Consider the following 13,094-nt stretch of genomic DNA (forward strand, 5'->3'; position numbering starts at 1 on the left):
CCAGTGGGTCTTGCGACGGGTATACAGAGATTACTAGTTTACAGAGGAGTTTAGAGTTCAGTGATGTGTCCTTATAAGGAGCGTTGGTGTCAAATCTGATGGCTGAATGGTAAATAACATCTAGCCGCTCGAGAGCACCCTTACCTACCAATCTATAAATGATGTCTCCGTAATCTAGCATGGGTAGGATGGTCATCTGAATCAGGGTTAGTTTGGCAGCTGGGGTGAAAGAGGAGCTATTATGATAGAGGAAACCAAGTCTAGACTTAACTTTAGCCTGCAGCTTTGATATGTGCTGAGAGAAGGACAGTGCACCGTCTAGCCATACTCCCAAGTACTTGTATGAGGTGACTACCTCAAGCTCTAAACCCTCAAAGGTAGTAATAACACCTGTGGGAAGAGGGGCATTCTTCTTACCAAACCACATTACCTTTGTTTTGGAGGTGTTCAGAACAAGGTTAAGAGTAGAGAAAGCTTTTTGGACACAAAGAAAGCTTTGTTGTAGAGCATTTAACAAGAAAATCCGGTGAGTGGCCAGCTGAGTATAAGACTGTATCATCTGCATATAAATGGATGAGAGAGCGTCCTACTGCCTGAGCTATGTTTTTGATGTAAGTTGAGAAGAGCGTGGGGCCTAGGATCGAGCCTTGGGGTAGTCCCTTGGTGACAAGCAGTGGCTGAGACAGCAGCGGAGGTTGTACTTATGGGGGACAGAGGAAGGGGTAGTTATTTTAAAAAGTATTATTTTTTCACACAGATTAAGTCCAATAAAATAATGTATAAAACATTAATATGAAGTTTGTGTTTAAAAGTGCAAAATTTGGGTTTTAGTTTCCACTGTCACGTGATGGAGGAGGCAGCATCAAAGAATAATTTTCCCGGAAGTACCCATGCGTACCCCGGCACAGTCCTGCCGGCTCCAGCGGACGATAATGCATTGCACCATGGCCTCGCTGTAAACCGAACGAAACCCCCAGTATATTGTATTTTACCGGCAATCCGTTACCATCGGCGCCTTGATCATGGACCTCCGGTCCAGAGGCTTTTTTAGGAGGCATTGGAGTTGTCAATAGTAACCTTCAAGTGCGATATTAATACATTTTGTGCCCTGTCAATTTTGCACGTTCTGGGAATTTAAAGACGAAGTAACAGCACTCACCTAGCTAGCTGCTAAGTCAATAAAGGCACACTTTCCATTTGGAGGAGAGGACAAGAAACTACATTAGCTACAATTTTAAGTAATGGACAATAGGTTGTAAAATACTGTCTTTTTTCCATTGTTTATTCAAGTCTTCCCTCCGATCCCTCAGACACTTCATACCCGGTAAGAATATTGTGCTAAAGTTGGATACCTGCTATTACGCTGTGAAAGACTAACGCACGGATGAAGGCCCTGTTCTGTCAGTCCATTTTACAAGGTTTGCTAACTTGGCTAAATAGTTTGCTATCTTTCAGAAGAATAACTAGCTAGCTAATGTTAGCGGCTAGATATAGTATTGGCTTTAACTGTTTCTCTGTGCTCGTCAAAACGAGCCTTGTTAGTCAGTTAACCTTTGCATGAAATTGGGTTGGAACTACTCTCGAGCATTTCATTATTGAAGTTAGTTAGCCAGCTCAGGTCTGTGTTTTAAGTTGGTGAACTTATTGTTGTTGTTAAATTATCTAGCGAGCTAACGCTAGTCTAGAATGTTAGCAAGGTAACTTAATGAGATTTTGCAAATCTTTCATCAATTTGACAGTTCCCATCGAAACAAATTGTCTAGATTCACGGTTTACTTCAAGATGCCAATCTGGCAATTTACTCGCAACTAAGTTTATTTTTATCACACTGCTTTAAAATTGCTAGTTAACTTTGGTTAACCTGCCCATAAATCTGTAGCCAAAGCAATTGTCATGCTGGGCTTTCAATGTGTGGCTTAGTCGGGCCTAGAATGAATACTCCTTGGAAGACTAGCTTGGAAATTAACATGTATTGAAAGTCTAACTATTTCAGTTGAGTACAAATAGTGATATTTAATATTACAATCCACAATGTATATATGTGTAGACATGTCACTGCAGAATTTCAGGTGGACTTAAGTTAGCGAACTAATTTACTGTAGCTAGTCAAGTTCACTCACTCATTACTATGAGACACGTAGGCTACTACAGGCTAGCTAGCTAGCTAGCGGTGTGTGAAATTCACCATCAGTGATCCTCCCCGGCATTGTTAGCACGCTAGAAGGCCTTGTTTGCAATTTGATCTACCAGTAACTAATGTTATACCTAATCTACCCAGACAACGTATCGTGTTAGTTATCATACGTTTATTTAATGGTCTTTCGTTTTATTTAGCGCCAAAAACAGAGAGGGCTAACTATAGATGGAATAACATATGGAAGCTAACTATAGTGGCTAACACCGGCTGCTTTGCTAGCTAGCTAGCCATATGACACGTCTTCCTAATGTGAGATGTCCTCTTTTAGACCGTGTGCTATCAGTTTGACACTACATCTTTTCATGCTTGAATTAATGGCATGTCAAAAACACTGTCGGGAAATTGCATAAACATCTTAAAGGCCGCAATATGCATGTACCCTGATTCCATGTTTGTCTACAATCCACATTCCTCAAATGTGAAAGTGAAGTATATTGCTTCCCAGTAAAATTATAAATGTTATTTAAATTGTTAGTTGTCATCTGATGTTATGTGGACATCTCTGAGGAATCTGACCGTTGTAACCAACACATATCCACAATAGAGACAATCTGTTACAAGCAAATGGAGGCTACTGGCAAGTGAACTTTGACCTGAAAGGATTTCATACTAAATAACTAGTTAGTTCAATTGAGCATAAGTTAAAACAGTGAGTGAGATGTACCAGCTCAGGCTGGCGTGAACCTAATCCCTAATGATGCATGGAATGGATGCATATAAGAGATTTGAATTCCACAACCCAGGAGCAGTTAATTTGTTTCGCAATTTCTAATTCGCAGACGTGTGTCATGTCAAATTCAGCTCCCCATCACAATCTCAGTCCCCCCCAAATAGTGTCTTTCATTCTGAAAGGAAGAGTTAGCTATTCCCTTGAGATGATGATAGTCATGGTGTGAAATGTTTTTTATTGGCACCATCTGCCAGGAGGATCAATAGATGGTTCTGCCAATGGCTTAACTATATGCGTCTGTTGTGACTGGAGTGTATAGACATTTACATTTTAGTCATTTAGCAGACGCTCTTATCCAGATCGACTTACTGTGTGCATACATTTTATTACATTTTATTTTTACATTTCATTATATTTTACATACTGAGACAAGGATATCCCTACCGGCCAAACCCTCCCTAACCCGGACGACGCTATGCCAATTGTGCGTCGCCCCACGGACCTCCCGGTTGTGGCCGGCTGCGACAGAGCCTGGGCGCGAACCCAGCCCAGCCTGGGCGCGAACCCAGAGACTCTGGTGGCGCAGCTAGCACTGCGATGCAGTGCCCTAGACCACTGCGCCACCCGGGAGGTATAGCATAGTGCAACTGCCCCTGTAGTAATGTGGTAACTCCCATTAACCCAGTGCTTCTCAATTATTTTCTGTTACGCCTCCCCTAGGAAGAAGTAAACATTTCGCGCCCCCCCCAACTCTCCGCCGCTACTGTAAATAGTATAATTTGTCTATAAAACTGTTATAGGTACACCTCTGCTTAACATTGTATCCTTATTAACATTAAATAAAACAAAAAAAGAAAGAAATATAGATCAACTTACAACAAAGAATAACTTTATTAACATTGTTTTTTAGTCTGTAACAGAAAATACTTAAAGTGCATCACTTTGCCTGAAAATAAATAAAATTCAAGCCTTATTTAAACTGTAAACATTTTTTGACCATTAGATACTGAAAAATAAAATATAATCAATAAATAATAATAAATTCAAATTGATCAGCAACATTAACTCAGGAGCACAATATATGAAACACTTTAACTTATAAAACAAAAATGAATAAAACAATTTGTGCTGATTTTTTAAAAATCATAATGAGGAAGTCAGCATTAATGGCTACAATGAGAACGTTTTGCAAAGCAGGACGATTGTTGGCAATATTCGGCACGTTTTTGCTGAAAAAACTCAAGCGGCTTATCAGCGTGATTGGGGTGTAATGTCTTTAAGTGACACCTTCATTTATTTGGCTTCATGCTGTCCGCTGCCAACAGTTATAGACACAGTAAACATACCGGTCTTTTCTCCTCTCCCACCGTAGTCACAGTCAAGCCAAGCGCTACATACGCGTCGTCATATTTCCTCGTCTTAGCTTTCGTGAGACTTACGTTTGTCTCATTATCTCCGTCTCTCTCCGCCTTTCTTTTCATCCCTGTTAAATATTTTTCCATGGTGTCTCTTAAGGGTTTGTTATCTGCACTTCATATCTCCTGCTCTGTGCTGTGTGCTCTTGTTCGGTGCAAAAAAAACCTGCTCCCTGCAGCAAAAAAAAGCATGTTCCCCGGGGTCACATATTTGATAAGGACTGCATTAACCCAATGCACCCTCAGGAGTGAGTTGGTGTCTTTTTGTTTAAGGTCTAAATAGCGGTTTATGGGTATTTGGAACTCGGCACAACAACATTGTGTCACTGGAATGGCATATTTAGACTCAACTTCTGGAAGCCCATGAAATAGTGTTCTAACACAAGGTCTAACCTATCTACCGTAACGTTTCCTACTTTGTAATACCAACTTGTGACCAGTGTCGGGTTATTTGGCACTAAGCCTTACTGCTATGACCTACTACAGCAGACAAACACTCAGGGTTTCTCATGAATATGTCACTGGGTACTGTAGCTTCGTGAGGGCAGCCGCAAGTTAACTTCTTAGGCGGTTGATACGGGGATTTCCCCAGTTGGCTTTCTGATCTTTCTGCTCTTTCGCTCACTGGGCATGGTGTCCAGGTGATTATTATACATCTAGTGTGCCTAGCCTAGTCTATCTGACCCAGTATCAATATGGAGTTTAGAAATGTCTTGGAGGATTTTTAAAATTGATTTACATATTTTTTTGCTCATTTTGGTAACTTACTCTTCCTCTTCCTCAGTTCGGCTGGCAAGTCAGCGCCACCCTGATGCAGAACCACGTGAAATGAACAAACCACCGCAGCCTATAACGGGACCCACCTCTGTCCCACACCCCTCCCCCTCCCCTGGCCTGACACAGGTGAGAGCCAATGACAAGACCCAGCTCGCTCTGACAGATCAGAGTAGTGTTCATTAGGCAAAAAACATGAGAATGTTTTGAAACCGGGAGATTCTACATGGGCTTTATTCATTAGACGAAGACTTTTGCTAAATGTTTTGCAACAGAAAATGTTCATTCCAAATGGAAAACATTTAGCAAAAAAACCCTGACTTTCTATTGGACAAATTCCGATAGGTCCCTCCCCGTTTCATCTAGTTTGCGTCAGTTTGGTTCCATTTGGTTCTTAGTGAATACTATAAGGGATTTGCGTCAATTCAAATCTGGTATCAGGACAAAATGTGATTCAGAGTCACCGAATATACTTTAAGTATTTTTATTAAACTCAAGCGATAAATGGTAAATGCAATTTTCGTATATACAGGTTCTCTGTATCACCTCGCAGGGCAGAACAGAGAACTGGCAGGATGCAAGTAAACAGCTGTTCTTATACTGTGACAGACGTAGTTCCAACCCGTCTGTTGGCCTATCACAGTAGAGGCTGAGCGTGGTTTAAACTTTGCTCAGCCTATCACCGGCGCTCAGACTGGTCCCAGCCTCTTGGCGCTCCTTGGTGTCCGGCGCTGTTGCTGTGTAGACTACGCTCCCACACCCTAGAGACTGGGGCCAGACAGTTCTGTAATATTGTTTTGAGCTATTTGCACCTGCATAGATAGCATACTGTTCTCGCTCAAGGTTAACCACAGCTTCTCCGCACACTATCTGGGGCACAATGTTACTTTCAGCACACACAGACACCCAGGCTAACAGTTGCTAATATTATATCACATGTGATATAGCATTGGGTTATAGTGCAATTAACACAAATCCTAACAATTCCCTCTTTTTACACCCTCATGGGTGTAAATTAAAACAGAAACCATCAAGTTCAATGATCGATACATACATACATACATACATACCAGGTTGTTGATAAACCCAGGAACTTTAAACCTTTAATGACCATTCAGAACACGTTCTTAGTACCATAGTAACATATTAGATAACATAGGGATTTTTAGGAGTCCCCCTTTTGACAACCCTAGGGTGTCACTCATTATCCTTTACTTCAGCGGTCACAGTATAGTAATATGTTAATAATATTTCATGAAAATAGTAAAAAGTTTATTATTAATTAATTAATTAATTTTATTATTATTTCTTTTTTTAATCAACAAATGATATACGCAAAGTTGCATTTCGACTCCTCCTTTTGACACCCTTTCAGGGTGTCACACTCAGAATACAAAGATTAAAAGAAACACACCTTTATTGTATAAAGAATAAAACCATCTAGTCCACTCTGCTACACCTAACAGGTACTAGTTTGGCTACCACCCACCCAGGAAATTTAAACCTTGACACAAGGTAGGACAACATACCGGGTAAAAGATTACAAGGATATATTGTGAAAGAAAAAGCAATGAATTAAACTAAAAATAAGCAATTTTTATTATTTTATAGCAAACCATGGATCATCCTCTGTCAAGGCAGTCTCAGCATCCCCCCCGTGAGCAAGCAGTGGTATCATAACTGCAGCGTGCGCAACATCTGTAAAAGATTTCCTTAAACAGGGGATAATACATGCAGCACAGCACATTAATATAAGAAATACAACTATTAGGGTCAGAAATCCAGTAACCATCAATGCAGTGTACTCACCAAACCAGCCACCCTGCCAGGAGAACAGTCCCCCCTCCTCCACACCTGCAAAACCCCTCATCTCCACAGATAACCTCTCCAACCCGCCCAGAGCTTTGGAAATGCTCCCATCCGGACTGGTATTGTTAGGGATAATGTAAAACATTGTTCCCCAAACATTTTATCAACACCTCCCTGGTTGGCCAGAATCATGTCTAGTGCTAGCCTATTTTGTCTAGCGGTTCAAGAGGTGGCATCCAATTGTTCAGCCATCCCCGTAAGTGCGGTGTGGGTGTAGTTAACAAATCATTGTTGATTATAGTAGATATAATTGATCCAGGCTGTTTGCTTAGCATCCACAATAGCTGGGCCAATAATGGGCAACAAATGCCACAGGCCATCATTCCTGTTTAATGCCTGGAATTCGTGGGGGACCCCTATTGGGACCCCCAAAAGGTTGGTGTGGATGTTATCTGTACCCTCGGACCAAGGAGCGTCACGTTTCTGCCGTCTCCTGGGTTGGTCCCGAGCCTCTGTGTCATGTGCAGCTCCCAGGAGTTGGTTAGCTGTAACCTCAATGATAGGCAATGGTGTTATCAGACTGGCCAAAGCACATGTGCCCTGCTAGTCTCCTTTCAAAATAGGGGTCTACTGCCTGGCAGGTCCACACATCCACCATACATCAGCAACACCTCTAGTTTGGTTCAGCCCTTCAACGGGCCAGGTGGCATTAATAGTGACATTAGTGATGCAGTCAGCAGTAGGGAGCCTCCCATAGTCTATACCCCTACCTGTACCAGTGATACAGCTGTAATTTCCCCCATATGCCTTAACCCCCCACGGTGCCTTCTGTGGAGGGACTTCTGGGAACACAAGATTCAGAGCTTTACACAGGGTTGAATTTGGCTTGTTATGGTAAAAACCCTCCAATATGCACATCCAACCTTACCCAATGCTTAGGGCAAATGGGTGAGTAGCCAGAACAAGTCTAGCATGTCCACAGATCACACAGTCTTTTCTGTTAAGTGTTTTGGTTGTATACCTCATATAGGCTAACCACTTATTATCCCTACCCTCTTAGCCAGTTTCAGTCCCCAATTGGTCGCTATCTGAGATATCCTTTACATTTATTACCTGTACCGGATTGGAGAGCTTAGGTGGCGATGTGGAACCCAGGCTTGAAGTGGTGGAGGAGTTCGGCTGAACCTGGCCTTGGCCTGTTGGAACTGGTGGTGGTTTTGGCAGCATTGCTATGGTAACCATCCCCATCGTATCCCAATCAGACAGCTCAGAACGATCAGCAGTCCTGTAAAGCCCCACCCTCTCCCAGAGAACATATCAGCAGTCAGAGGCCAGACAGTACTTCCACTTCTATGAACGTACACAGTGATGAGAGGGCGGGGTCAGGGAAGTCTTCGGTAAGGAGTAGACCCCCGAACTTTATTAGCTACGGTTCTTCTCCTTAACTCTGTGATAGTTCGGCAGTGTCAGTGTGTCTTACCTTCCCGCATTGTGTGATATGAACCCAGGTAGTTCTTTTTTCTTTAGTGATTGGACCCAGACCCAGTCTCCTGGCCCAATCATGTGGGTAATCTCCTCCTGTAGTTCTCCTGTAGAGCATAAAATCTTGGACATACGGGTTTGATTAATTAACAGTCTTTTAATGTGTTCTGCTAGAACCTCTCTCATTCTATCTGTCATTCTATCTGTTCTATCTGATTAGCTAGAATGTCCTCCATTATTATCCTAGTAAACCAACTCTAGGGATATTTAACTAATAGGCCACACCACAAAGTGCCCTATTCCATCCCCCTTTTGATACATGGCCCCGTCCTTGTATCAATACTGGCGCAAATCTAACAATTCTCTGTCAAGTGTCTTAATTAACTCTTAAAGTAGATATCTGTGCTGCCCCTTAGTTCCTGAAACTAACTAAGTTTTTATTCCCTCTGTCTCCCCTCAGTAACCGTGACCCAGTCTGTGTCACTCCCATCTCTCTGCTCCCAACCTTCAAGGTCTCAGCAGTGTGGGGAGGGCCCCTCTGTCTGCCCTTTCCCTTATCTGTCTGTAGCTTGGTCCCAAACATTAACTAAGTGTCTCACTGTTATCTGAACCCATGGAATTACAAAAAACACACAAAAAAACATGTCTATGGTGGCAATTTATAAAGTCCTTACATAGGTTAAATAAGGTTCTCGATGATATCAATACCACCAATATTAATTTCGCCGCCTTATTGTATCAAATTACCTTAATCTCAGACGCCAATGACCTTAGATTCTCCATTCAAATGGCTTTCCAATGAGGCTGATCAGACCACACTGGAAAGTCACTTTAGAATTCATACCACCACTTATGTGTGTGTATCCCTTTAAGATATTGTTTCGCTGGGAAACGTAGAAATCCCCTCTAACCCAAACGTTTACTACTAACAAAACCTAATAACTATATTGTACATCAGCTCCACCGGCTGTACCCGAACAACTGTCAAATCAATTTGAATACCGTTATGGTGTATTCTACTTTATGACACAGTTTTACATTAGTACTCAATGGTATCACAATGTTAGTTAGCAACAACCAAACCTTTAAGTCTATCGCAAGCTTTTAAAACACCATGTACCTCGCTAAATTTATAGCGCATCAGTCAATCTACAAAAATGAAAACATTCTGATGAGCACAACTTTATCGTATCTCTCCGTTATTCTTTAGAATTCATCAGGTTTAGGTAACTGTCACTTCTACGATTCAGTAATTTAACTACGACTCCCATCTCAATACATTATTCCAGCAGATCATTTAGGCAACACAGCGTATCACATCGAAAGCGCCTCGCTATCATTTAGAATGGATTAGTCTTTCAATTTAACCTAAACAAGCTATTAAAACGTTCAGTTTATATCCTACATAAACACTAACTAACCGTATCTCTTATGCATTCGTTTCAGTCAACATTTCAATCCAAAAACATACAGCAAAAGTATTACAGCGTTACACACACATTTTACTTTAACCCCATGAAGAATATTCAATGATACAACGCAGAACTTCTGGCCTGCGGGACTTTAACCAATTTCTTTATGTGACATTCAAACCTGGTATCGGTGTGCCAACTTAATACCCAATGCACTACAATTGCTCGACAAACTTATCTTATTTCCAATATAACACAGGACCTCTGGCCTGTAATAGTATAAAACAGATTTCTGGCCTGGATTACTATTCACTCAAACCACCATCAGTACGCCCACCAATGGCTAATGTATTACACTCACTCGATTGATTCTATAATCAACCTTCATTCGCTTAACAAGTTTATTAACTTACTCACACACAAACCAGTAGGTACGCCGACCCACCTAATACATTAGTAGGTTCTTTGACCCACCCTCACACATATCAGTAGAACTTCTGGTCTACACAACCATCAAGTAGAACTTCTGGTCTACTAGTGCATTGCATTCACTGTCATATCATTGAATACTTGGCCAATCAAAATTGCATTCACCACAATACACGCTTCTTACATTCAACAGCTATTGTTATTTATATTTCAAATTTTATCAATCATATAATTTGGTCACTTACGTCAAACAGGTGTCTCACAAAACTAAATTTTTAATAATGCCAATGTGCAAAACTTTAGTTTTTCACAAAAGGTTTCTGCTTACCTTTTTAGTTGACCGGTCTGGAGTTGTGAGACACACCCGTCTGACGACAGCAATAGTCAATTGGCGGGCACGCCAATGTCCAGCGAGGTCCTTCACCAGATCACGTCGGGGTCACCATATAAGGGATTTGCGTCAATTCAAATCTGGTATCAGGACAAAATGTGATTCAGAGTCACCGAATATACTTTAAGTGTTTTTATTAAACTCAAGCGATAAATGGTAAATGCAATTTTCGTATATACAGGTTCTCTGTATCACCTCGCAGGGCAGAACAGAGAACTGGCAGGATGCAAGTAAACAGCTGTTCTTATACTGTGACAGACGTAGTTCCAATCTGTCTGTTGGCCTATCACAGTAGAGGCTGAGCGTGGTTTAAACTTTGCTCAGCCTATCACCGGCGCTCAGACTGGTCCCAGCCTCTTGGCGCTCCTTGGTGTCCGGCGCTGTTGCTGTGTAGACTACGCTCCCACACCCTAGAGACTGGGGCCAGACAGTTCTGTAATATTGTTTGCGCTATTTGCACCTGCATAGATAGCATACTGTTCTCGCTCAAGGTTAACCACAGCTTCTCCGAACACTATCTGGGGCACAATGTTACTTTCAGCACACACAGACACCCAGGCTAACAGTTGCTAATATTATATCACATGTGATATAGCATTGGGTTATAGTGCAATAAACACAAATCCTAACAATACAAAGATTAAACTGTTTACCATTTACTCTAGGAACAAAACAGAATCAAACAGGGAGGGGACCTACCTGCCATTTGCACTGCTAAATGTTTTCCCTTGCAAAACGTTTTGCAACAGCCTAAATGTTTTGATACGGCCTGCGACTAATAAATACACCCCTGAACTTGTCTAATAAGGATGATAATTTTTGTTTTCCTTTCTGAAGTGTTTTGCTACATTGTATCCTACTGAACACAACCCATCTTTGGCAGCAAGTTAGCCGACTAATGTAGTTGTGTTTCTCTGCCTCCCCTCTTTCCCAGGCTGCCTATGCCTCTGGACAGCCCACTTCTCTCGTCTTCGCCACCCAAACACCTCAACAAATGAATTCTGCACCGCAGCCACGACAGGTATTGCGGTCTACTTCTTCAGCTACTCAATCGCTCCTTTTACTTTCCGCTCTTTTGCCAACACTCTTTCAATGTCAATGCTTCTATGTATTGCTGAGTGTAAGACCCCTACTTCAATTCTTAAAGGCCCAATGCAGCTGTTTTTATCTAAATATCAAATGTTTTCTGGGTAACAATTAAGTACCTTACTATGATTGTTTCTTTTTGCCGTTTTAATTGAAAACAAAAATAGCTTTTATCAAGCAAGAATTTTGCTAGGACTGTCTGAGTGAGGGGCCTAATTGGACGAACCTAATGGGAGGGATATGTAACCTCTGAACTAGCTGTTATTGGCCAAGAGGTTTGAAACTCATTGTTATTGGTCTATTAACGTATACCGCCTTGTGACGTCGCCAGGCAGGCCAAAACTCCATCCCACCAAAACAGGCTGAAATTTCAGACGGTCTTTTCAAACAGCTCTTATACAAAAAGGGCATTATCATAATTTTCACAGTATTATTCCAACCTCAGTGTGGAAATGTAGTGTACCAGTCAAAAGTTTGGACACACCTACTTATTCCAGGTTTTTTCTTTATTTTTGCTATTTTCTACATTGTAGAATAATAGTGAAGACATCAAAACTATGAAATAACACACATGGAATCATGTAGTAACCAAAAGTGTTAAACTAATCAAAATATATTTGAGATTCTGTAGCCACCTGTTGCCTTGATGACAGTAGCCACCTGTTGCCTTGATGACAGCTTTGCACACGCTTGGCATTCTCTCAACCAGCTTCATGAGGTAGTCACCTGGAATGCCTTTCAATTAACAGGTGTGCCTGAAGTTAATTTGTGGAATTTCATTCCTTTCTAATGATTTTGTGCCAATCAGTTTTGTTGTGACAAGGTAGGGGTGGTATACAGAACATAGCCCTATTTGGTAAAAAGACCAAGTCCATATTATGGCAAGAACAGCTCAAATAAGCAAAGAGAATCAACAGTCCATCATTACTTTAAGACATGATGGTCAGTCAATCTAGAACATTTCAAGAACTTTGAAAGTTTCTTCAAGTGCAGTCGCAAATACTATCAAGCACTATGATGAAACTGGCTCTCATGAGGACCACCACAGAAAATGGAAGACCCAGAGTTACCTCTGCTGCATAGGATGTTAGTTACCAGCCTCATGTTAGTTACCAGCCTCAGAAATCGGCAAATAATTGCACCTCAGATTTCAGCCCAAAGAAATGCTTCAGAGTTCAAGTAACAGACATATCTCAACATCAACTGTTCAGAGGAGACTGCATGAGTCAGGCCTTCATAGAAACCACTACTAAAGGACACCAATAAGAAGAGACTTGTTTGGGCCAAGTAACACGAGCAATGGACATTAGACTGGTGGAAATCTGTCCTTTGGTCTGATGAGTCCAAATTTTAGATTTTTGCTTCCAAACGCCGTGTCTTTGTGAGACGCAGAGTAGGGGAACGGATCATCTTCGCATGTGTGGTTCCT

General features: G+C 41.5%; 1 protein-coding gene across 12 annotated transcripts in view; it reads left to right on the forward strand.

Moving 5' to 3' along the window:
* Positions 1-893: 893 nt before the first annotated feature.
* LOC129823959 (eukaryotic translation initiation factor 4 gamma 1-like) overlaps positions 894-13,094 on the forward strand; it is a 60,037-nt gene continuing 47,836 nt past the window's right edge. For 6 of the 12 annotated variants that reach the window (XM_055883110.1, XM_055883121.1, XM_055883115.1 and 3 more), the window contains exons 1-3: positions 1,331-1,418; positions 5,067-5,185; positions 11,514-11,600. In XM_055883110.1, coding sequence (XP_055739085.1) covers positions 1,385-1,418; positions 5,067-5,185; positions 11,514-11,600 — 240 coding nt within the window. In that variant the 5' untranslated portion in view covers positions 1,331-1,384. The other 6 variants (XM_055883106.1, XM_055883108.1, XM_055883114.1 and 3 more) reach the window with 2 other exon arrangements.

Source organism: Salvelinus fontinalis, chromosome 26 (genome assembly GCF_029448725.1).
Source record: "Salvelinus fontinalis isolate EN_2023a chromosome 26, ASM2944872v1, whole genome shotgun sequence".
NCBI classification, from domain to species: Eukaryota; Metazoa; Chordata; class Actinopteri; order Salmoniformes; family Salmonidae; genus Salvelinus; species Salvelinus fontinalis.